Raw genomic sequence first — 22,950 nt, forward strand, 5'->3', positions numbered from 1 at the left:
ACACCAGTTAAAAGCAACAGACTAGTTGTACACCCAGCACCATGGATAGATCCCAAGGTATAGTGTTAAGTGAAAATTGAAAGAAAGAAAATACCATACATTTAGAAAATACACATAAATAACTTAAGACCTGCCTATGGAAGGATGGAATGGGAGTAAATCAAAATACTGAAATAATAAATACTGAAACTAAATAATAAATACTAAAGGCTAATAATGATAATGAGCTATGAACTGGGGAGAATATCCTTTGTACTTAGGCCATGCCAAAATACATAAAGGAAAAAGCAAGATAGAGAATAAACTCCTAGTCCTAAACAGTCTTTAAGAATATAGAAATTCACCAAGCCTTTTATGAGGGTCTCTGCCTTGATAGAGAAATATAAAAAAAAGATGAAGAATAATTGAGACCACAGATAATAATGTATAATACAGAAGAAACATTTGGTTTTACTTGAAATCATCTGTTTTCATGGAAAATCACTGGAAAATATTTTAGAAATATTGCTGGAAGGACACTTTGTGTTTACAATACTATAAATAATTGTATAGAAAAAGATATTTAAAGAAGATGCTGAGAACATATGGTTAGTTTTTCTGCTGGAGGTTTTAAAAATTACAGAACTATAAAACATACTTTTCTGACCTTATACAGAGACTGAACCATTTTCAAATAGCTTCACCAATGATCTTTACCGTGTTCTCAAAAGCAGTTAGTGGCACTTGAAACCCTTAGAGTCAGAAGCTGAGTGAAATGAAGAAATGCTTACCCAAAAGGAAGGTGGGCAAGCAGTATTGCTGTACCTTTCAAAGAAATAAGAACAAAGACTGGGAAGCTTTGCAATGACTTCCTAATTTGATTAATTAGGTTTTTAGGAATTCTGATGTTTTTAATCAAGCAACATTGATGCACCGATTCATTAGAACTGAGGTTCAAGGGTTCTCTGTTCTTGGATACAGACTACCTCACAGAGATGGGGCAGCCTGGCTTTTGAATGGACAACATTTCCCTGAATTTCTAAGGTCTTCAGATAGTTCTGCACCACAAACATTCCTGGAGGAACCACTTCCTCCTATCAAACTAAAGCAAAGACCATGTATCTGAAGGCAGTGTATTAAGGTTTAATTCTGCGCTTAAAAGAATATCTTTTGGGTTTTCCTTCCCAATTGGCTTCTTTTTATTTTTAGTTTTGGAAAATTCAACTTAATTGAAGAATTTTTATTGAACACTTATTCTGAGCAAGTCATTTTGACCTTGCCTCAAGAAGTTTATCTTGTGTGTGTGTCCCCTTGTATCCATGATTCTGGGTTTGTATGTCATGGAAGATGGACATCCAAACATCCCAAATATTCCCCAAATATCTTTGATATATAGAAAAGACGAGAAGTTCTATGAGGAAAGAAAGGAGGGGGACATATGCTTAAGTTTTTCTGTATGTCTTACACCTTGTTAGTCTCTGTATTAGAAAAATATATTTTGAGACATGGTCAAAGTGGCAACAGTAAGGAGTTTGAGAAATTATGACTGAAAAGTGTAATAATCTGCCTCCTTTCAGTTTGGTGTGAGAGTCCAAATTAAGTTAAACTGATCAACAAAGGACTCTGGGAAGGGAAGGGGCCTCTGGGATGTTATGCCATACACAGGACTCAACCTGAATCATTTCAGACTCACAAGAATCCGTGCCATTTTTTCCAGTGCCATCTGAAAAGGTCACCCAAGACATAAGTACCATAAACAACTTCTGAAATCCAGCTTAGTGCTTAACTTCTCAGTATGTTTTTTTTTTTTTTAAGATTACTATAAATCTCTTAAACGACAATTTAATGTCTCACAAATTTCTTTTTATAATAAAAGCTGAGAACAGATTGTTGTCAACTATAGTTCAATAAATATTTGTTATAAAATAGAACTCTTATCTAAGGCTGGTTTCATGGTACAGAACGGGTGAATTGTTTGTGTGGTCCTGAGAGTACTTCCTGCATGCCATGCAGCATGCAATTATCATGTTAAGTTTTAGGGGACATTGGATCCATGTGTAATAAGGAACAGTAACCAAGGATGTTCAATTTCGAGGCCATTCTTCAGTTACTTCTTGCATTTCCCAGGCTGAACCAGAAGTTCTTGCCCTCAGTGTTTGAGGCATCTTTATACTTTCTGATGAGCCCTATCAACTACAGGGCTGTATACCCTTGTGGCTGGGAGTGAAACTTGGGCAAATCCCAATTCCAGGACTTGCTGCATCAAGTTTTAGGGACTTCTGTTTTCCATATCCAGTATCCTAAGCTACCTTAGAACTTTGATTCCTGTCCTGTATGTAACTTGACTTTGAAAAGTCTGTTTTCTGCTCTTTTCTCTCTGTTTCCAGGATATAACTGACATTTTTGTTTTCTACAGATAGACGATGCTTGTTCATCTTTTCTGTCTGTTGATTCCCAGACTCAGGTAATTTCAATTGCAGGTGTTTGGTAACAATGTAGGCATTTATGAAGTGTTGAAATTCTCCACTTCTGTCTTTGGTCCTTTATGGACTCATCAAAACATGTCAACATATTAGGTATTATTACATCATCTGCAGGTAATAATCAGTACTATGTGCTTTTATCTCTAAATTAGATGCATGGATAATGTACATTTGGGGAATTATTGAATGTCAAATGAGAATGCTAATTTCAGCATCAAAATCTGTGTTAAATTTAAAACACTGTCTTACTGTATTGGAGGCCTAAAATTCTATCCCCCAGTTGAGTTTGAAACCTATTGATAAACTTATTATGAGTCAGACTTATGGAAATCAAAGTATTATCATTATAACTGAAAACTCAATTTGAATGTGGTTTTAGATGTAGTGCCAAGTGTGTTTGTCCCAAGATGTAAATTTGCCTACAAGTCTCAGGCTGTGGTTCTGAGCTCCCACCAGAGTCAGGTTCTCAACCTCAGAGCTGACACCAGCCAAAGCTCTGGTTCCCCCAACATAAAGGCTGAACATGAATCCCCTTCCCAATTCACCCATCAGAGAGCTTGCTCCTCTTCCCTGGGAGTTAAGCATGGGTTGCAGACTGAGGCCTAGAGGGATAGTCTAGCTTCTCTACATGGAAACAGGAGGGAAATAAGTGAATTCTTTTTACATGATCTGTGCTGGATGTGCTGTTCCTGCCTGAAGATCCATGTCTGAGTGCAGAGAGAGGAGAGTTCATCTAATTGTCTTGACTTTCTTAGTACCTCTCACTGCTCTCCTGGACAGAGTCTAGTATGTTTCTGGTACAAACTTCCTACATAGTCCTGCCAAGGGGCCCAGGCTGTCATTCATTCAGTCCCTGAAGATACCTGTCCTGACTGGTGTAGAGAATAGCCTTATGAAGTGCTGTATTTTGCCTATTTCTACCCAGGCCCCAGGCTACAGAGGATCACCTGTAGGAAGTTAGAGGCATTAGGTGGTAAAGCAAGATTAGGATCACAACAGATGACGTTTTATTCTTTTTCTTTTTTTTTGGGGGGGGGGGCGGTATGCATAATGGGGATTGAACCCAAGAGCGTTACCCAAAGAATGTAGACAGATGTATAACATGAGATGGATGTTAGCATATAGGCTTTCGTATTGTATGTAAAATTCAGAAATATCTTCAGAATCATTTTTATATTTGAAGTACCAGGAAGGTGAATTTCAAAGCACTCATTTAAACCCCAGTCAAGACAAACCAACTTTTTATTGGTTTCAGTTCTGTGTAAGAAGAGCTTGGTAAATTAGCTACTCTAGTCTTACATTTATAGTGCAAATTATAATATACTTTGGTGTATTTTTAAAACATCATTAATTTTCACCTCATTTTATTACTTACTGATTATCTGAACAATGCTTTAAAGTGGTTTTGCCAAATAGAAAAACAAAAGATCTTTAAGTCCATAAATTAAGATTAAAATAGTTAAAAAAAAAAAAATTTTTTTTTTTTTGAGTATCAGGGATTGAACTCAGGGGCACTCAACCTCTAAGCCACATCCCCAGTCCTATTTAGTATTTTATTTAAGAGACAAGGTCTCACTGAGATGCTTAGTGCCTTGCTTCTGTTGAGGCTGGCTTTGAACTCCTGCCTCAGCCTCCCGAGCCACTGGGATTAGAGGCATGTGTGTGCCACTGCTCGTGAAGAATGTTTGAGAATAATGGTTCTTATAAAGGGGAACTAGAGCAAATGCATTCGTTTTTAAACCTTTCAGTCAAATTCAGTCTTATTGCCAAGCCTCATCTGACCTAGAAACCGTTTTCTAAGGAGAAACAGCTTACATATGTAAATTTACTTTTCATGTCCAAATATTTTCATTTTACTGTTTTATATTTTGCATTATTTCCACACGGACCATAAAAGGTGCCTTAGGGATTTTATTTCCAGATTTCATGGGGTGACCTGAAAGGGAACAAATGAGAAAGGAAATATCAGTGTTCACACTCCACATTTTCTCTTGTTTGGCTCCCAACTGCCCTGGCTGGGACTGTAGCTCAGTGGTAGAGCACTTGCCTAGCTTGCCTGAGGCCCTGGATTCAAACCAGTACTTGGGGGTGGGGTGGTGTGGGGATGGGAAACATTAGCTCCTAACTACAGGTTTAATAGACAGTGCCAATATAGCACAGGAATACCCACTTCCTCTATCCATGAGAATAACCATTCCTGTCCAGTGTACCTCATTCTGGTGTTTTAAGGACAGGTGCAAACTATGTATATGAAAGTGTTTGGAATTTATTGAAACACTGTATAAACATAAACCATTTAAATTATTAATAAATATCCCAACAACTTGAATGGCAGGCAAACAAATGAAGAGAAAAGCAGGCCTCTGATGCCAAGGACACACAGAGACACTGTGTCATGACTCTCACTGTGTCTACAACCAGCCATGTTAGGCGTGTGCTGTTGTTCAGGGGGTGAGAATATTGGCGGCTGTTAACAACTTCTTACATATCTTCTAAATTAAGAATAACTCTAGCTGTAAATCAAACCTAAGAATTTTACTCACCTTTAATCCTTCCTGGAACTGCCTGCAGTGATGTCATCCCCGATTTCTGGCTGAAGAAACTGAAGTTTGGAGAGATTAGATAACTGACCCACTGCAACACAGCTATTAAGAATAGAAATGGAATTTGCAGTGCTTTAGAGTTAGGGGCTGCCCACATCCGTAGCTCACGCTTTTAACCACTAATTATATTGCCCCCGACTGTCCCAGCTCTTCATTACTTCCAAAACGCATTTATTAAGCAATCAATTGTTTCATGGCACTACTGTGCTAGATCCTGCGCAGTGTGGGTTTTGCCCCTGCTTGTCCATTTGAGCTGCTCCTTACCACACCCAGCCGGCTGCTAACCACAAAGAGCCCTGCCCTACTTCTGAACCCAAATGCTTTGACAAACCTGATCCTGGGGAGTGCACTCAGCAAGCTGGAAGGGTGGTACTCAGATTAAGGGCACCACACATGGCTGCTTCTCCTGCAGTTCCCATTGTTTGAGAGCAATTGCAGGATTTTCAAATTAGCCAATAATGAGTAATATTCAGCAAGGCTCATGGCTTTGGCATGTAGATGCACTTTGCTACAAGCTGGGCAGACTAATCCCTATTTGGCACTGCCCTCCTTACTCTTAGTCATAGCATTTCATGATAGGAAGTGCTGAGAACTATTTAACTGGACCACAGCGGAGGCCTTAATCAGTGTATATACAACTTTTTTTTTCCCTTTTTCTTTTTCTTTCTTTCTTCTTCTTCTTCTTCTTTTTTTTGGGGGGGGTCTGGTTAGAAGGAAGGTTTTACTTTTAACACTGAAGTTTTTGTTATGAGACAAATCAAGGGATTCCAATAGAGTTTCAGTGGTCCACAGCAAGAATTCTTTACTGGGTAGTAGAATATTCTTGTGCTCCTAACATTCTGAGTTACATCTTCTATGCAAACCCTGTGCCAACAGATACATTTTCTCATTTCCTTAGGCATCCACTGCATTGAAGGAGTTTTGCTTTATGGTGATGGGAATTCTACCAAAGCCTTGGGTAAGTTCGAAATAGTGTTTTGGCTTTTAGGCAAAAGAAACATTGCCTAAAAAATTCTTGGAATTCCTCTAGAACAAAGTTTGCCCATTTTGGAAGTATGCCAAGAAGAACTAGAAAAGGAAACATTGATTTTTGGATAAGAAAAAAATACTTCAGTTTCTCTCATGTCTGATAATTTAGGGTCATGTTAATGGAGTTTAGAATCATCTAATTGAGAAATTATGTGCCTCCCTCAATTATAAAATGTATTCCAGTCTGATGGGAGAAATTTGTGGTCATATTGGCTGTATTTTTCTCCCTGACTCATACTACAATTGGAGACCAGATGCATCTTTCTAAGCTGCCAAAAATGTCTTATGGCTCAGAGGTTAGGAAATTGTACTTTGTAGAGAGTAGGATGCTAGGAATGCAAAAGCAGAGTTGGGGGTGTAGCTCAGCGGTAGAGCATTTGCCTAGCATGTATGAAGTCTTGGGTTCATCCCCAGAAGTATCAAAAAACAAGGGGAAAAAAAGCAAAAATAGCAAAATGGCAAGTCACATTGTCAAAGTCAGTTTGAAAATCATAATCTTACTTTCATGTCCTACTTTCTTATATAAATGATTTAATCAGTCTGGGAGAACTTTTTGTCCTAAGAGAAGATAGATAGGAACTTGAATAAGCATAAGCACTGTATCTCATTTTCACTGTATCTCATTTCCTAAGATTTTTCTACATCTTAGGAAAAGGATGAAATTATTTTAAAACTATTGTATTAAAGATAAAAGTCTTGAGTTTAAAATTGTATTTTTCATGAGTAACTCTAACTTAACCTGTGAACATTGGTACACTCTAATCTCTATCCCTTCCATATACAATAATTCAAAGAAGGAAACCTTGATGGTTTGAATGTTTTCTGAAACTTTAGACACAACTGTATATTATCTATTATTTTTAGTGGTGACATTTTCCCAAAAACTTAATTGACATTTTTTTCTAATAAAGATAGATGAAATGACAAAGGTGTATATCCAATCTCTTCCTCTGGTATTAAAAGAAAAAACAAGAAAAAACAACAACAAAGAAGAAGAAATTTTATGACTCTTAAAAACAGACTTTCAGAGGGGGAGAAGTTTGTAGAAAAGCTTATAGAAGAAAGCAAGATAACTCATCATCTTATTATTCAGTCATAACAATGACAAGTATTTTGATGTGATTTGCTTGGTCCTTTTCTCTGGATATTCCATCAGGTAGTTATATCATAATTTCCCATTCTACCATGTTGAACATATAGGATGTTTCCAGTTTTTCACTCCTGTGGATGATGTTGTAAGGATTGCTGTTCACATCTTTATTTATGAACAGTATTATTTCTATTTATTTTTAGAGTAATACTTATTTCAGTCTCATATTTTATATGTAATGTACATCATGTTTTTTTAAAAAGTATATGGTATAATTGCGTAGCATATAAATTTTAAATTTATAATTTTATAATATGTAAGATAATGATTATATGTTTTTTTCAATAGGAACAAGATGAAAAAGATAATGCTAAGCGGGTAAGGTGATTTTTATAAATATTTATAATTAGAAAACAATTTTTAAAAATCCACTGACCTTTTATGCATTACTTACTGTTTTTTCTTTAAACAGTTCTTATTTCATTATTCAAAGACACAAAAGTTGGGCAATTCAAATGTTGTGGTAAGTTGGAGAACTACTTATTATTAGTCATTAGTATTAGTTAAAAGAAAGCATCTGCTTTTGCAGTTTATCTAATATAACTTGATCAAAATTCAGATTTTTTAAAAAATATTTTTTAATTGTAGATTGTCCTTTATTTTATTTATTTATTTTTATGTGGTGCTGAGGATGAAACCCAGTGCCTTAGCCCAGGTTAGCAAGTGCTCTACCACTAAGCTACAGCCCCAACCCCCAAATTCAGATTTTTTACCTTAAAAGTTTATTCTGTTGGTGAGAATAGAAGTCAGAATTTATTATACATTTGATTTCTATGTCAACAACTACATGTACATTATATTCATTTGTTCATTCATTCATTCAATTATTTACTGAGTAAAAACTATGTGCTCAGCACAACTCTAAATCTAGAAATATAGCAGTAAAAGAAAAAAGAAAATCCTTGCCTTCATGGAATTTACAGCATGGGGGGAAAAAAAGCAAGAAAAGAAATAGATAAAACATTATTTTGAATAGCAATTAGTGCAAGGAAAAATAGTTTTATCCAAAGCTTTTTAAGAATTATTTTAAAAGAGGATCAAAAATCAAAATAATTAAATAATTATTTATAATCAAAATAATTAAATATAACTAGAAATAATCCTCTTCTATATCTATAATCCTTATTCCTTATCAATAATTAGGCATTTAATGGGAGAATTTACAAAGTTTTTCCAGAAACCAGTAGCATGAAATCAGTTCAATTCAAACTTGCGTGTTTTCCATGGTAGTTTTTCTTTTTACATGCATGGATTTTTTAAAAAGCTGGATGGGGCTGGGGGTAGCTCAGTGGCAGAGCCCTTGCATGAGTGAGACCCTGAGTTGAATCCCCAGCACCACACACACACACACACGCACAGTAGTAATCAGTTTATTTTGGCGTTTCAAAGGCTAACTATAAGCTTAAGCTCAGTTTTAAGTGTTTATTGCATGGAATATTCTGATATATGAGCACTTGAAAGTTAGGTTAGACTGGCTGTACACCTAATACAAGTTGATTGCATGAACAAATAGCCATATATAGGGCTTACGGTAATCCATTTCATAAATTTAATATTAGTCAGAAGGCTCAAATCAACCCATACCTTAGAAAAAATGCAACCATATGAGATAACTACGGCTCAGCTGTGTTTTCATTGTCTTCTGCTTGGCCTCTTTACCTTTTAAGAAAATATATCTTAGCCCCATTTTTCACTATCAACAACACATTGTCATTTTCATGTCCCCAGTTGTCTTGCTCCATATGTTTCCATTTTAAATACGTAATTCATAAAAGGAGGTTACTAGATAAGTGTATAGTATAATCTTCCAGATAAACATGCTCATAATGGGAAACTGATATTCACAAGTTGATTTCATCTGGACCAAATTATTTTGAGTAAGTCTAGAAGCCAACAGATGGCTTTTTGCCTCCCAAAGATGCAGTGAGGGGTTTTACTTGGCAGCTGAGGACAGAACCGAGGCCCTCAGGAAACTGCTTCTTCAAATAATAATAAAAATCTTATTCCACCTCTTGGCTTTTTCACCCCAGTTCTTTGAAGTGCTTACAAAGAGCTGTCATAGATAACATCTTTAAAATTTTTTTTTATTGGGGTGGGGGCAGTTCTGGGGCAAGTAGAGTCAGTAAAACAAAAACAAAAACAAAAACAAAGCAAAGCAGGAAACCTTCTGTATGCCCAATGCCGAGAAGCCCTGTGCTCATCGTGTGTGTTCATGTCCTCTCAGTCATCTGTCGTGCATCCGTTGCTGCAGCTCGTTCCTCAACTGCATGAGAGAAGAATGAAGAGATTCAAAGTGGACGTATGTAACACCCACTGCATGTTTGCTTTGCCACTCTGTGAATTCCCAGTGCAGTGGTTTATGAAATGCTTTTGTTCAGGATGAGCCGCACACTAACGCCGGGCTAGCCAGAGTCCCAGCACCTGTGTGCGGAGGCGCGTTCACGCTGGGGAAGGAGAGAATTCTTCAACCCCTGGCGCACCCGTGATCTGCTCCTTCTGACCCAAGCTCCCAACATCAGGAAATCTGACTTTACGTTTCCTTCATGGCCCTCCAAGTGAGAAAAGCTGTTCTTGGCGTAGGAAAGGACACTGCAGGATGTCTAGTCTTTAGAAATAGAAGAAGAAACAGAAGAAAATTTGCTGTCCTTTGCATTTGTGTTGGCAAAAAGCTAGGACAGCACACTTGTCCAAGTGTTAAATGTTGGTAGGAGTAGGAATTATGAAATAGGCAGATCAGAAACTGAATGTACATTTTGGGTTTTTTTCCCCACAGTTAACAGAAAGATGACCTAAATCCTATGTGTAAGATGACTATAACGGAGTTAACATGTTCTTAACTAGAAACTGTGAAGTTTTTAATTATCATTTAAGAAGAATCTTAAAATTGTCAATGCTGAAAGTTCATAGATGATATTTTTAAGTAATGTCTTATGTTGTGGCAAAATATTATAATTTTCACTTTATATGATTTCACTTTACTCTTTTGGGGATTCTGTTAGTATTTACACAAGTACTGTTATTTTAGTTTATTGAAGGAAAACAACTTAGAATAAAGGAGTTCCCCCACATCAGACTAGAAAGACAGGTGGCACTGCCCCTGAACTTTAATCTAGGCAAATATTTTTTTCATTATGATTTTCTGTTTATAATTTAACCTTGAATATTTTGGCTATTTTATTGTTAAACTATATTCTTTATTTTTAAAAGTTGAATTTAGGTCGAATTTTCTCTAATTTCAATACCAAATTTTCATGGATTCTTCTTAAAATGTTAACCAAAGTCTTCAAATACTTTAAAAATAATCAGTGTAGCAAACTAAGATCTCAAAATTTATCCTTGTGATCACAATTTCCTCTCTAAATTCTTCACGTTTTAGTCGTAGGCTTCCATCAAGGACAGCATCTGCTGCTAATTTGAAAGAGAAATGTAAGAGAGAATGCAGTAGCCCCTTCAAATTTTAGATTTTCCAGAATGAAAAAAAGGCAGTTGTCATTAGACTTCCTCAAAAATAAAATATGCTTTTTAAATTAACTTTTCTTTCCCAAAATGTTTGCTTAACTTAGAAATAGTGCATAATTTCAATTTATAGGTCCAGTTTCTTAATATAACCAACAATTATTAATTTAACAACTTTACTTCAGTGTTTTTATTTAAACATCCAAAGATAAACATTTAGTGCTATTGCTGGTTCAGCCCATCTGTACGTCCAGACAACAGGCTGAAGATGTGAACTCTGAATATTCTATATAGTCAGACAAATGATAAATCCTAAAAGTGTTTTGCAGCAAGTCAAGATTTCTGGAGACCTATAATAGTAAGGAATGTAAGTGATGAGTTAAAAACACAATTGCAATAGTGTTAACTATACTGCCTAAGTCACCTAATGTATAGGTTTTTGATAATGAAATAGTTTGAATTTTTGAAGAAAATGAAGTTTCAGATCTTAATGCATTCAAACACTTTTCTAGAATTTTGGTTGCCATCCTCACTTCTTTATCCCTATCTCCCAAATTTTGCCCAATCTCCATGAAAAGACAAAAAAAACTGTATGAGTTTTACATTTGAAAGTTTTAAATATTTGATGCATTTTAATTTGTTCTACCTTTTTTCTCTTTATATTCACAAGAACTTTTCTCATGTAGGGAACTAAATAAATATTATGTATGTATTCTTAAATACTAATTTTTCAGTCTTGAGTAGTTTTGGGGGGTTACAGTAAAGATTGAGAATTGAATTCAATCATTGAGAATTTAAGATGCATTTATTATAAATCAGGGATTTCAGAATTTAAATACATATCAGGACCATTTATTATAATTTAAGAATATGATTTACTTATATTATGGAATATTTGAAAAAGGTCTTAGTTGATAAATTTTATGATGATTGTCATTCTGATAATACTTTTATAGTAAATAATTGTTAATGCAGACAGGAAGCTACAAGTTTTTATGAAAACCACAAATTTAAAGTTTTTTCCATGAAGTTTAAAAGGACATGTTTAAGAAAAGAAACACTACAAAATATACCCTTTATGAATAATTCATTTACTCCTTTTTTTTTTTTTACTACCATTCTATACAAATAATTCAATTAGGAAAATCTCTTCTAAAATATCGTTGAATAAACATGGTTTGCCAAAATTGTCCCTCAATTTCAATCTACATTCCTATAGAAATATTGTTTTAACATGATTCTGGCTTACATTTTTTGGTTTTGTCACAATTCTTGTTTATATTTTTCCTGGTACACATAAAATGCATACAATATATATTTTACTTTATATGTTTATTTCTTTATTTTTGTTTTTTTGAGACAGGGTCTTGATATGTTGCCAGGCTGGCCTTGCGCTTGTGATCCTCCTGCCCTATCCTCCCAAGTAGCTGGGATTACAATAATATATATTTAAAAGAAATTATTTTATTCTAACAAAATGGTGAAAGGATATTTTAAATATAATTAATAATGATATGCCTGACCATTACCTTTCCACCTACTGATGAATACACATACAAGTGACAAAATTCCTGAAAAAGGAATGTGTTATGTCGATATGAGAAAATATTTTTAAATATAGTATTTTGATGATACTGCTAGTTGAAAAATTTTGGGAATAAATATGATTCTCTACTGATATTAATTATTTACTCAAGTCCTTGATGCTCTTTGTTTTTTTATAATAGTTAAAGTAACTTTGAGCTTTACTATACACTTTAGAAGAGTTTTCACTTATTTTTAGAGTTATTTGATTTGTAATGCGCTCCTCTTCTCTTACAGGAAGAATTCCAAAGTCCTTTTGCAAGTCGAAGTAAAGGATACTTTTTATTTAGGGTATGCACATGTTGCACTTTTAAAAATCAACTAATATCAAAATTAAAAATACTTCTCATTGTGCATTTAATTAACTTATAAGTTTAAAAGTGTGTCGGTATTTGACATTAGACGTTACAATCTGACATTCAGTTCTGTCAGTCCTTATTGCTTCTCTACCACAGCGCCTCTGATCTTTTCTCTGCTTCACTACTCATAGTTGTAAATACCTCAAGTGACATTCACCTACTTGATAATTTAATTCCATAATATTTCATTTATAGGATATGAATGTCTTAGAGACACATTATTCCTTAAGTTCCAAGGAATCATTTGCTAAACTTTTGATGCAGTAGATTGGAAGAGTTCTGACTACTTTCACAAATTTTTAAAATTCAAAGACTCAACTACAATAAAAACTTCATGTAGAAAAAAACTGTGATTGCATTTCTCATTTTGTATGTCCACATTTGTGTATGAAATGTGGATTTCTTTCTAAGCAGCTACACTTTCTGAAATATTTGCTCCTTAATACATTACCAGAAAATCTTAATTAATTCATTCAACAAGTATTATTGTACTTCTACTGGGGATGAGCATTGTACCAATGCATGAGAATAAAAATAGGATTCAATTCCCACACCCTAAGAGTTTATAGTCTAGTAGAGGAAATAGATAAGTAAACAAATACAAAATAAAGTCATTCTTTAGTATCCAACCCTAGCACATCTTCCTATATGTTATAAATCACCACTAGATAACTTATAGCACCTAATACAATGTAAATGCAGTGGAAAATGTTGTTATATTGCTTAGGGAATAATGACAAGAAAACCAATTCAATATGTGTTTACTACAGATGCAGTTTTTGCAACAAACATTTTTGGATATGGTTCATATATGGAAAGCTGACTGCATTGTGTTAAATGCATCTTCAGTCTGGAAGATGTGGAGTAAAAAAACACTTAAGTTGGAAAGTGAGGAGATACAGAGACATCTTCATGAGCTGATTTCTGCAGAATCAACAGAAATTGCTTGATGAAATATTTAGTTGAAAATTTTCAACTTTACTTGAAAGCTAAGCGGAGGTCGTAGGGTAAGATTTGTATTTTGGAAAACAATTCTAACAACAAATTGGGAGAATGGATTAGATGAAGGAGATTGGCAGTAGGAAAACATAATACTAAATAACCATGACTTCAGTAAGTTAATTTTGGTTTATATCAAATTAAATTTCAGAACATTTCTTCTAAAATTTTGGCACCATCAAGGAAATAAGCAAAATCAAATAGCAAGTAATTTATTGTAGTCCTCAGTAGCTTTAACAGCACCTTAGAATTTGTTGGAAATACAAATTTGGTGACCCACCTCAGACTTACTAAATCAGAAACTACAGTAATGGGATCCAGATGTCCCTTTTGTGTGTGTGTGTGTGTGTGTGTGTGTGTGTGTGTGTGTGGTGTTGGGGATTGAACCCAGGGCCTTGTACTTGTGAGGCAAGCACTCTACCAGTTGAGCTATATCCCCAGCCACAGATGTCCCGTTCTTGCATTGTCAAAAGCAGTCCAGATGATTCTGATGTACATTAAATAAACCTTCCTTTATTTCATTATGATATATCAATATTCTATGAATATTAGCTTCCATCTTTAGTTTCACTAATATATTTCTAATTTGCTATTTTTCAGCCACGCAATGGAAGAAGGTCAGCAGGTTTCATTTAAAATGGTATGTGTTTTTTAAAAAATAAATGAGTAAATAAATAAATAAAATGAAATGGTGGTAAGTGTTTCACAATTCTACCTAATTTGAAATTTTCTGTTGGTTTCAAACATTGACAAATTATGTTCAATATATTTCTATTATTTGATTGTATGTGTACACTAATATTCCATACAAATGGTACAATTATATGGGCAATGAGGGTTTTATGTGATGGAAAATACCAGTATTTAAGGTCCAGATTTGTTTTGTCCATAGTATTCTTCAGATGGAACCACAATGGTAATCATCGTCTTTGGCTTTGGAGACATCAACCTTGTCATATCTTATTGTGAAAGTAGTATCACGCCAGGGATGGCCTTCTTACTGTGATAGTCAGTGTTCACCATGATGGCCCAGGATTTATAGACTGAATATACTTCTGTCTTCCAAATAACTTATATTCAAAGAATCTTTATAAAAGCTTGTTATATAATGGTTTCTAGGCAATTAAGAAAATGTGGAAATACATAAGAACATAATTTCTACTTTGGTACTTCCAGAGTTCCTACCTCAGTGCTAAGCACACAGTAGAAACTCAGTAGCCAGTAGCTGGTGGGATTAACCTATTCATTAAACATGCAGGACCAGTGGCTGGTGACTGGCCCCATAAATTTAACGAACATGCTAATCCCAATATCTATGTGGAGGACTTACTGGGGATTTTACTCAGGGCACTGAGCTACAGTCCCAGTCTTTTTTTGTTTATTTATTTATTTATTTATTTTGTCTTAGCTTGTTATTTTGAAACAGGGTCTCACTAAGTTGTCCAGATTGGCTTAGAACTTGCAGTCCTCCTGCCTCAGCTTCCTGTGATGATAGGCATGTGCCAGCATACCTGGTCATATACTTTATTATACTATAAATTTTGAAATCAAGCTAAAATACAGATTGATAAATTTATAGCACAGAAATATAAGTATAACCTACTAAATTTATGCAATAGCAAATTCAGGTTCTTTCCTGAACATATTTTTGCTAATATTTCATTTATATCAGCCCTTAATATACTTAGCTTAAGTATATTAAAGTTCTTAATATTTTTTCAAAGAAAAAAAAACTAAAACACATAATTTCTACCTGAAGAACATACTGACACCCAAATCACACAATATTTAGGGGGAAAAGATAATGAAAATACTGTATAGTAGATCTTAGGCTAAATAGGAAATTTCCTTATTTAGTGGAAATTTTAAGGCCTAAGCAAGGAAGAATTAATAAATAAAGGATTTAACTCAATAAGTCAAGAAAGAATAGCAAGATGAATCTCAGGAAAACAAGAAATTAAAAGATGGCAAAGTAGAAAAATTGATAGGCACAGCAAAAATCTGATTCTTAAAAAAAAAAAAAAAAGTCTATTTAGCCTAACCTAATCTAGAAAGAGGGCAAAACAAATATCTCTCATCAGAGAAATATTAACTGATAACAGTAAAAAATATACAAACTGAAGAACAGTTGGAATATATCTCAGACACCATGTTATTATACTCTGACAGTATAATTATAGAAATTTACACAAACATCATATATATGGATTCACATGCTCATTTACACTTGAATCTAATTTAGTTTTTCTTTTTCTTTTTTACAGATGCCCACTAATTTTTCACAGAAACAATGCTATGAAATAAAAAATGTAATGACATTTTGCTTTCTTCTCAAAAACAGTCCTTCCTAAGTTAACTCTGTTGAAAAGTCCTGTATTGTAAACATTCTCAGTAAAAGTTAAGGTTGTAAATGTTTGATTTGTTGAAAATAAAGCATATTAAAGTATTTTTTCTTAGTGTTAAAGTGATAAATAGTTATAATAAAGCTGTAAGTTGGTGATGTTCCTTGGATGCTTGCAGTCTTTGACATACTGGAGCTTTTTTTATATTTTATTAAAGTCACACAGAGAGTTGAATAAGCTTTTTTTAACTTATCACATCTGGATTTTTTCAGTAACAATAACACCAACTCTACCAGAATGCCCAATAGCTAACTATCTTAGAATGTGAATACCAACTGAAACTATGCTAGTTGAGGGCTTTGGCCATGACACACACAATGACCTAATAAGCAAGTTCTGATTTAAATAGTATAAAACAGATTTCCGATTGCTACAAATATATCAAGGGACTCTGTCTGCAAACTCATAATATTTAGTTTATCTTAAAATAAGTTTTTTCATCCTGCAACATCTGAAATGTCTTGTCTGTTACCAGGAAAAAAATAATTGTACTAGTAGAGGATCTAAACATACATCAAATCAGTGTTTAGTGGACACAGAATCAATGCAGTTGGAAGCTTAGTTTACTGTCCCCTTCCATTCTGCCTCAGTTTTTTCCTTCTGACCCCCTCTTGGATTCCCACCTTCACCAAGGATGTTGTTGCTAATTAGAGAAGGGAGGCTATTTGGCTATTTGGTAGGGCCAGGTCCGTATATTCTTTAGAGCCAAGTATCTTACAAACCTTTGTCTGATGTTGACCAAGGCTTATAACTTGAATCGTACCTTTCACTAAAAAGTTCCTGAATTTCACTTTTTGTCAATTTGAGTGAAGTTCATAAGAAAAGAAGGCAAAAATTGTATTCTTCTTTTAAAACAAACTGCCTGGACAGCATGGGGTCCTGGGAGCAGGGAGGGCCCCCTGCTTCAAAGCCACAAATGCCTGGGGCAGCATGGCCTAATAAGTTCTGTGCACAGTGACTCACCTAGCCTGGATTTTTGATTGGTAAAATAAGGAAAGGTAGTTGAATTTTTTTTTTTTTTTTTTTTTTTTTTTGTGGTACTGGAGATCGAACTCAGGGCCTTGTACTTTCAAGGCAAGCACTCTACCAGCTGAGCTATCTCCCCAGCCCAAGGTAGTTGAATATTAAACAGTAGTTTCCAGGGCCTCTCAAAACTCCAGAAACAAAGTTTGCTTACGTATTTAAGGTTCCTGGGATAAGGAAGGAAGAGGGGATAAGAGGAGAAATAACAAGACCTTGTTACAAAAATTATGTTTTTAAGTATTTGCACTTAATAAATTAATGTCACATATAAACACAACAAAACATATGGTGTGTTGGTCAGCTTTTTGTCACTGCGGTCAAAATACCAAACAACAACAACCTACAGGAGGAAAGATTTATTTTGGCTCACAGTGTCAGAGGATTCAGTCCATGGTCCACTGGTTCCATGGCAGAAGAACATGGCAGAGGGAAGCTGTTCAATTTATAGCAGCTAGGAAGAAGAATGGACTGACAAGAAGGGACCAGGGACAGATATAGCCCCCAAGGCCATGTCCCCAGTGACTTATCCCTACCCCACCGTACTCTTGCCACCCAGTAGTTCATTTCATGGATTAATAAGGTTACAGCCTATATGATCCAATCTTTGTACCTCTGAACCATTGCCTGACCCATGAGCCTTTTGGGGGTGGGAGTCTTTCCAGATCTAAACTGGAACATACCAGCTACTAGGAGTTCAGGATTTGTATTAATTGGGTATTACAAATGAAGCAGTCCAGGCACTACAGATGAAGCACTCCAATGCTGAACCCAAGTTTAAATAATTAAAAACATTTTTGTCTAGTTCTCAAAAATTTCTTGAGTATATTTCTGGGACCATGTGTATCAATGTGAATGACACCAAGGTTTCCCCCAAGGTCCTAGTAGCTCCAGGTAAATGTAAACATCAAGGAACCCAACTATCTGGATTTCCTACCTAAAAGTGCCTGTCTCCTAAGCCAGTGGGGTTTTTGTTGTTGTTGTTTGTTTTTAAGGCAGTGGGTTTTTAAGATGCAGCTCCATTTGGTAATTTGATGAAAGTTCTGTTTCTTAACTTCAGAGGGGAAAAAAAATGTACATATAGAACAAAGTCATAAGTACAAGTGGGGTTTAGGGGTTCGACCTTCCCTAAAGTTTATCCAGGTATAGGTTATGGTCTCCAGATTAAGAACCTCTGTGAAAGATTCTTCACCCCAGGAATTTGTCGTTTCTCCTTGAAGAGAGGACTCAGGAGTTGAAGGACACCAGAGAGACCGGAAAATGGTGGTGGTGGGGATAAAGGGAAGGTGGGAGGAACAGCAGCATCCGCACCATGCAGCGAACAGGCACTGCTTGAGGTAGACTCTCCAAGACCTGGAACCTCAGTACCCCCAAACCGTCCGCCTGACTGGGCTTCTGTGTTGCCTGGCAACGGAGTCACCTGCACACAAGGGGACCAGGTCCTGTTCTCTGGCCACTGGCCCGCGGGCGTTAGAAACCGCCAAGCCTGCAGTGGCGGTCCTTCCAGCCTGGAGGCGGCTTCATGTCTCCATCCTGAGTCCTCACCTGTGCCGGACGACGCGGGCACCTGACCGGCAGAGCAGAACACCATGCAGGTGGAGTCGCAGCCCGCTGCGCGGCACTGGAGCACCCTGCGGGGACCCCAGTTGGGTCCCAGGCTGATGGGGAGGGCGGAACCTGGGGTTGGGTTTTAACCTCGTTCTTGTTCAGTGCTAAATTTTGCCTGTATCTCTGTCTAGTTTTGAGAGAAATCCGAATGAGCCCCAGGAGAAAACCATTTTTTCAACATTCAAGACTGATGCGGTTTACAGTTGCTGTGTGTTGTCGTTTGCGCTTGAGTCCTGGAAATCCTACAGTCACACACTGTAGAATAGCTCGGGGCCTGGTGGTTCATGCCAGTAATCCCAGCAACTTGGGAGGTTGAGGCAGGAGGATGGGAAGTTCGAGACCAGTCTCAGCAATTTAGGGAGGTCCCGCCTCAAAATCAAAAGGGCTAGGGATGTGGCCCAGTGAGTTCAAACCCCTGCACGGAAAAGAGGTCTGAGTAGAGACTCTAATAGTTGAACAGATCTTAAAGATTCTCTCTTCCTGGAGTTTCCAACCTACATGATCGCAAAAAAAAATCTGTTAGATTTCCATTTATTCCTTAGAAGACTCCTCCTTTGTTAAAACTTTCTTATTAACCAGAAGTCTGTACTTTTTTTTTTCTTAGCAGAGTAAAATTCTCACTTTCCAATTTATAGAAACAGCTTTTCCCACCTGCTCCCCAAAATTAAAACCATCGGGATTTTGATATTTGTACATATTGTACAAAATATTAGGACCTTTTTAACATGTTACATAAAATTTTTAATGAATAGCCCTTTCTTGTTAGTCATAAATTTCTAGAAAGTACATTTTATGGGGGGGGGGGGACATCACATTGTAGATCTGTCCTGATTTATTTGCTTCGGCTTTTTAGGAATTTAGCTGAAATGTATTGAGAATGAAGTCGACAGCACACTAACTTTGCTTTATGTATTTATTGAATTCACTGATTTATTCAACAGCCAGCGACACATCACTTATGTTTTTGATATGGACCTGTTATAAAAGAGCTTACTATGAGGGATTAAAAAATATAACTGGCAAGATAAAATGCCCTTATAGCTTGAGGAAATAGATTGTGGTGGCTATTTCTGTTAGATTATTTTTCATCTACAGTATGTTAAAATACACTCTACTGTCATATATATCTAAAAGGAACAAATGAAAATATTTCATTGACTGGGCCAGGTGGCACACACCTGTAATCCCAGTGGCGTAGGAGGCTGAGGCAAGAGGATTCAGAGTTCAAAGCTAGCCTCCACATGGGTGAGGCTCTAAGCAACTCAGTGAGATACTGTCTCTAAATAAAATACAAAATAGTTCTGGGGATGTGGCTCGGTGGTTGAGTGCCCCTGAGTTCAATCCCCAGTACCCGCCCCCCAAAAATTTCATTGATAATTTCTAAAAGTAAAAGGATCAACAGACTATATAGTGTATTGACTCTTACATTAAGTTCCACTGCAACTGATTCCATTAAAGGATCCTCTATAAGCATCAAAGGCATCCCCTGAAAGCATCAAAGAGGTGACATGATAGTAAAAAAATGATGACATAAAAAAATCAAAGGGAAAGTGGAAACCAGTAGATTTTTAGTGTGCATAGGAGACCAGAACAAGCTACTCCAAAATGTGACAGTAGGAGACTAGACTATACCACCTCAAAACATGCCTCTCTGGCTTAAAGATTTCTTTGAGCTGATTATTAGGAGAAACAGCAGACACAGGGAGAAGAGAGAACTTATCCTTTTGTAAGGGAAGTTTACATTCACAAAGGAAGTCTCCATTCCGGAAGGTGTCTACTTCTTTGTTCTAGGAAGAGAAGAATGATCCTAGATCACCACAAGAGAATTTCCTCAGTGGAGAGGGTACCGACTTGGATCTGCATGGTAGACTCTACCTTTGTTTACCATGCTTTTTATGATCACCTTCCCATAACTTACCTTCTTCCTTTGTTTCCACTGAAGAAGTTATATGTGCTACCTCATTTTCCCTTGTACGTCCCATGTATACGTAAGATATACCTGTTAATTGACTTCTGCTTGCTTTTCTCTTGCTAATTTGTTTTTTGTTACAGCAGTCTGTCCCATTTAAGATCTCTTAAGTATGGAGAGAATATTATTTTTTTCCTGCCCTACAAGCTCCAAAGTCACTTTTACCCTGAAGGCATTAACAGTTTGTATTGTGGTCATTGGTATAATCACAGGGTGAGGGGGAGCCAAAGGATAGAACTAATAGCAGGGTAAACGAGGACTCTGCCTAGAGGAATTCAGGGAAGGTCGTCTTGTTGCTTAGTGGACAAGGATAGAACTTGACCCCAAGAAGTTTTGGTCCAAGATAGTTTTCACATGACTTTGCAATCTGAGGTACATCGTAAGGTGGTCCAGCAAATCTCAAACTGTGAATTTGATATTAATGATTTATATCCTGTTGTGCTCCCAAATGTCTGGAAGAAATAACTATAAATCCCCCATGACAGAAGACATCTTAATCTGTGGTCTTAAGGAATTTCCATCAATAAATGTTTAAGGATAGCAAGCAGAAATCAGTCAAAAGTAACCAAGCACACAAGGAAAAACAGGAACAACCATAAACCAACAAAAACAGATTTGCAGATACTCGAGGTATTAGAATGGTCAGAAACAGGTTAGAAAACAATGCTTATTCTTTTTAAAAATAAAGACCTGCTTAAAAATATCTTCTGGAGCCAGGTGTGGTGGCTTACACCTGTGACTCAGGAGGCTGAGGCAGGAGGATCATGAGTTCAAAGTCAACCTTAGCAACTTAGCAACTCAGTGAGACCTTGTCTCTAATAAAATATAAAAAAGGGCTGGGAATGTGGCTCGGAGTATAAGTGCCCCTGGATCTACTGAGAATAGAAGACTATAAAAAGTCACTTTGAGATTTTGATAAAGACATTTCTGTGTAGTAACAGTGAACACTCTGGAAGGAAATTAAGAAAATAATTCTATTTATAATAACATCAAAAAGAATAAAATACTTAGGAATAAATTTAACCAAGGAGGCCAGAGACTTCTACACAGAAAACTTTAAGACACTGCTGAAAGAAATTGAAGAAGGCATAAATAAATGAAAATATATCCCAAGTTTGTGAACTGGAAGACTTACTATTGTTTGAAAAGTCTATACCACCTGCAGCAATCTATAGATTCAGTGCAATCCCTGTCAAATCTCACATATTTTTGCAGTAATAGGAAAACCTGCCTTAAAATTTATATGGTATCTCAAGAAACCCAATAGCCAAACAGTCTTGGAAAAGAACAAGGTTGGAAGACCCTGAAATGAATAGTGGCAATGGTTGCACAACAGTGTGACCCCTGAACTTAATGCCACTGAACTGTGCATTTAAAAATGGCTAAAATGGTAAACTTTATGTTATATACATTTTGCCACAAAAATATTTGATAAAGAGCCTAGTATAAAGTTCCAAAATTTAAAAACTGCAACAAATGAAATAAAAAATGTAAGTGAATGGGTTTTTCAGGTCAGAAAAATAGAATAAGAAGAATACTAGAAAGAGGTCAAGGGATATTTGAAGAGATAACTTCTGTGAATTTTCCTGAAGTGTTAAAAGTTACTATTCTACAACTTTAAAAACCCAGTGAACCCATACAACCAAATGAAAAGAAATATACACCTTGATGCATCATGTCCAAACTGCAGAAAACTGGAGACAAAAAAAAAAAAAAATGCAACCAGACAATTAAAAGACTATCTTTAAAAATCTGATAGATTTGACAGTTGATTGTAACCAAGTTATCAGACTGAACCAGGGTCTCATTTGAAGGTACAACAGAGGTACAACAGTAGGTAGAATTTAGTTCTTTGAGGCTATTTTGCTGAAAACTTTACTTCCTAACTTATTCCTGGCCATGTTTTCTTGCTACATTATTCTCTGCATAGGACACCTCACAATATGGCAGCTTGCTTCACCCACTCCCACTACCAAGTCACCTTGAAGATGATAGATATCATCTTACAGAATGTAATCACAGGAATTACATTCCTTTACCTTTGCTATACTCATTTGTTAGAAGCAAGCCACAGTTCCCATCCATAATTAAAAGCCATCTTAGACTTTGTCTGGCATGGTCTTCACTCATGTATATGATTCTTTCCTGAAAATGTCAGAGGGTGTGGATAGCAGGCTAGAGGGAAAATAACTTACATATGGTAGACGACTTCTGGGAAAAAGTTGCAAATAAAAAATCAGTGACTAAGTAATGAGGAAAACAGGCTAACTTTCATAGAAAAGAAATGAATGGTTAGATAGAAACTAAGC

At 36.0% G+C, this 22,950-nt stretch overlaps 1 protein-coding gene across 1 annotated transcript in view; it reads left to right on the top strand.

The window, feature by feature from the left end:
- Positions 1 to 16,013, top strand: part of Nmu (neuromedin U) — a 62,151-nt gene extending 46,138 nt beyond the window's left edge. The window contains exons 3-10 of the mRNA XM_047565821.1: positions 2,396 to 2,443; positions 5,964 to 6,023; positions 7,533 to 7,562; positions 7,657 to 7,707; positions 9,469 to 9,543; positions 12,522 to 12,575; positions 14,243 to 14,282; positions 15,907 to 16,013. Coding sequence (XP_047421777.1) covers positions 2,396 to 2,443; positions 5,964 to 6,023; positions 7,533 to 7,562; positions 7,657 to 7,707; positions 9,469 to 9,543; positions 12,522 to 12,575; positions 14,243 to 14,278 — 354 coding nt within the window. The 3' untranslated portion in view covers positions 14,279 to 14,282; positions 15,907 to 16,013. The remainder of the gene's footprint in view (positions 1 to 2,395; positions 2,444 to 5,963; positions 6,024 to 7,532; positions 7,563 to 7,656; positions 7,708 to 9,468; positions 9,544 to 12,521; positions 12,576 to 14,242; positions 14,283 to 15,906) is intronic.
- The last annotated feature ends 6,937 nt before the right edge of the window (positions 16,014 to 22,950 follow it).

The sequence above is a fragment of the Sciurus carolinensis genome, chromosome 10 (assembly GCF_902686445.1).
Source record: "Sciurus carolinensis chromosome 10, mSciCar1.2, whole genome shotgun sequence".
Classification (NCBI taxonomy): domain Eukaryota; kingdom Metazoa; phylum Chordata; class Mammalia; order Rodentia; family Sciuridae; genus Sciurus; species Sciurus carolinensis.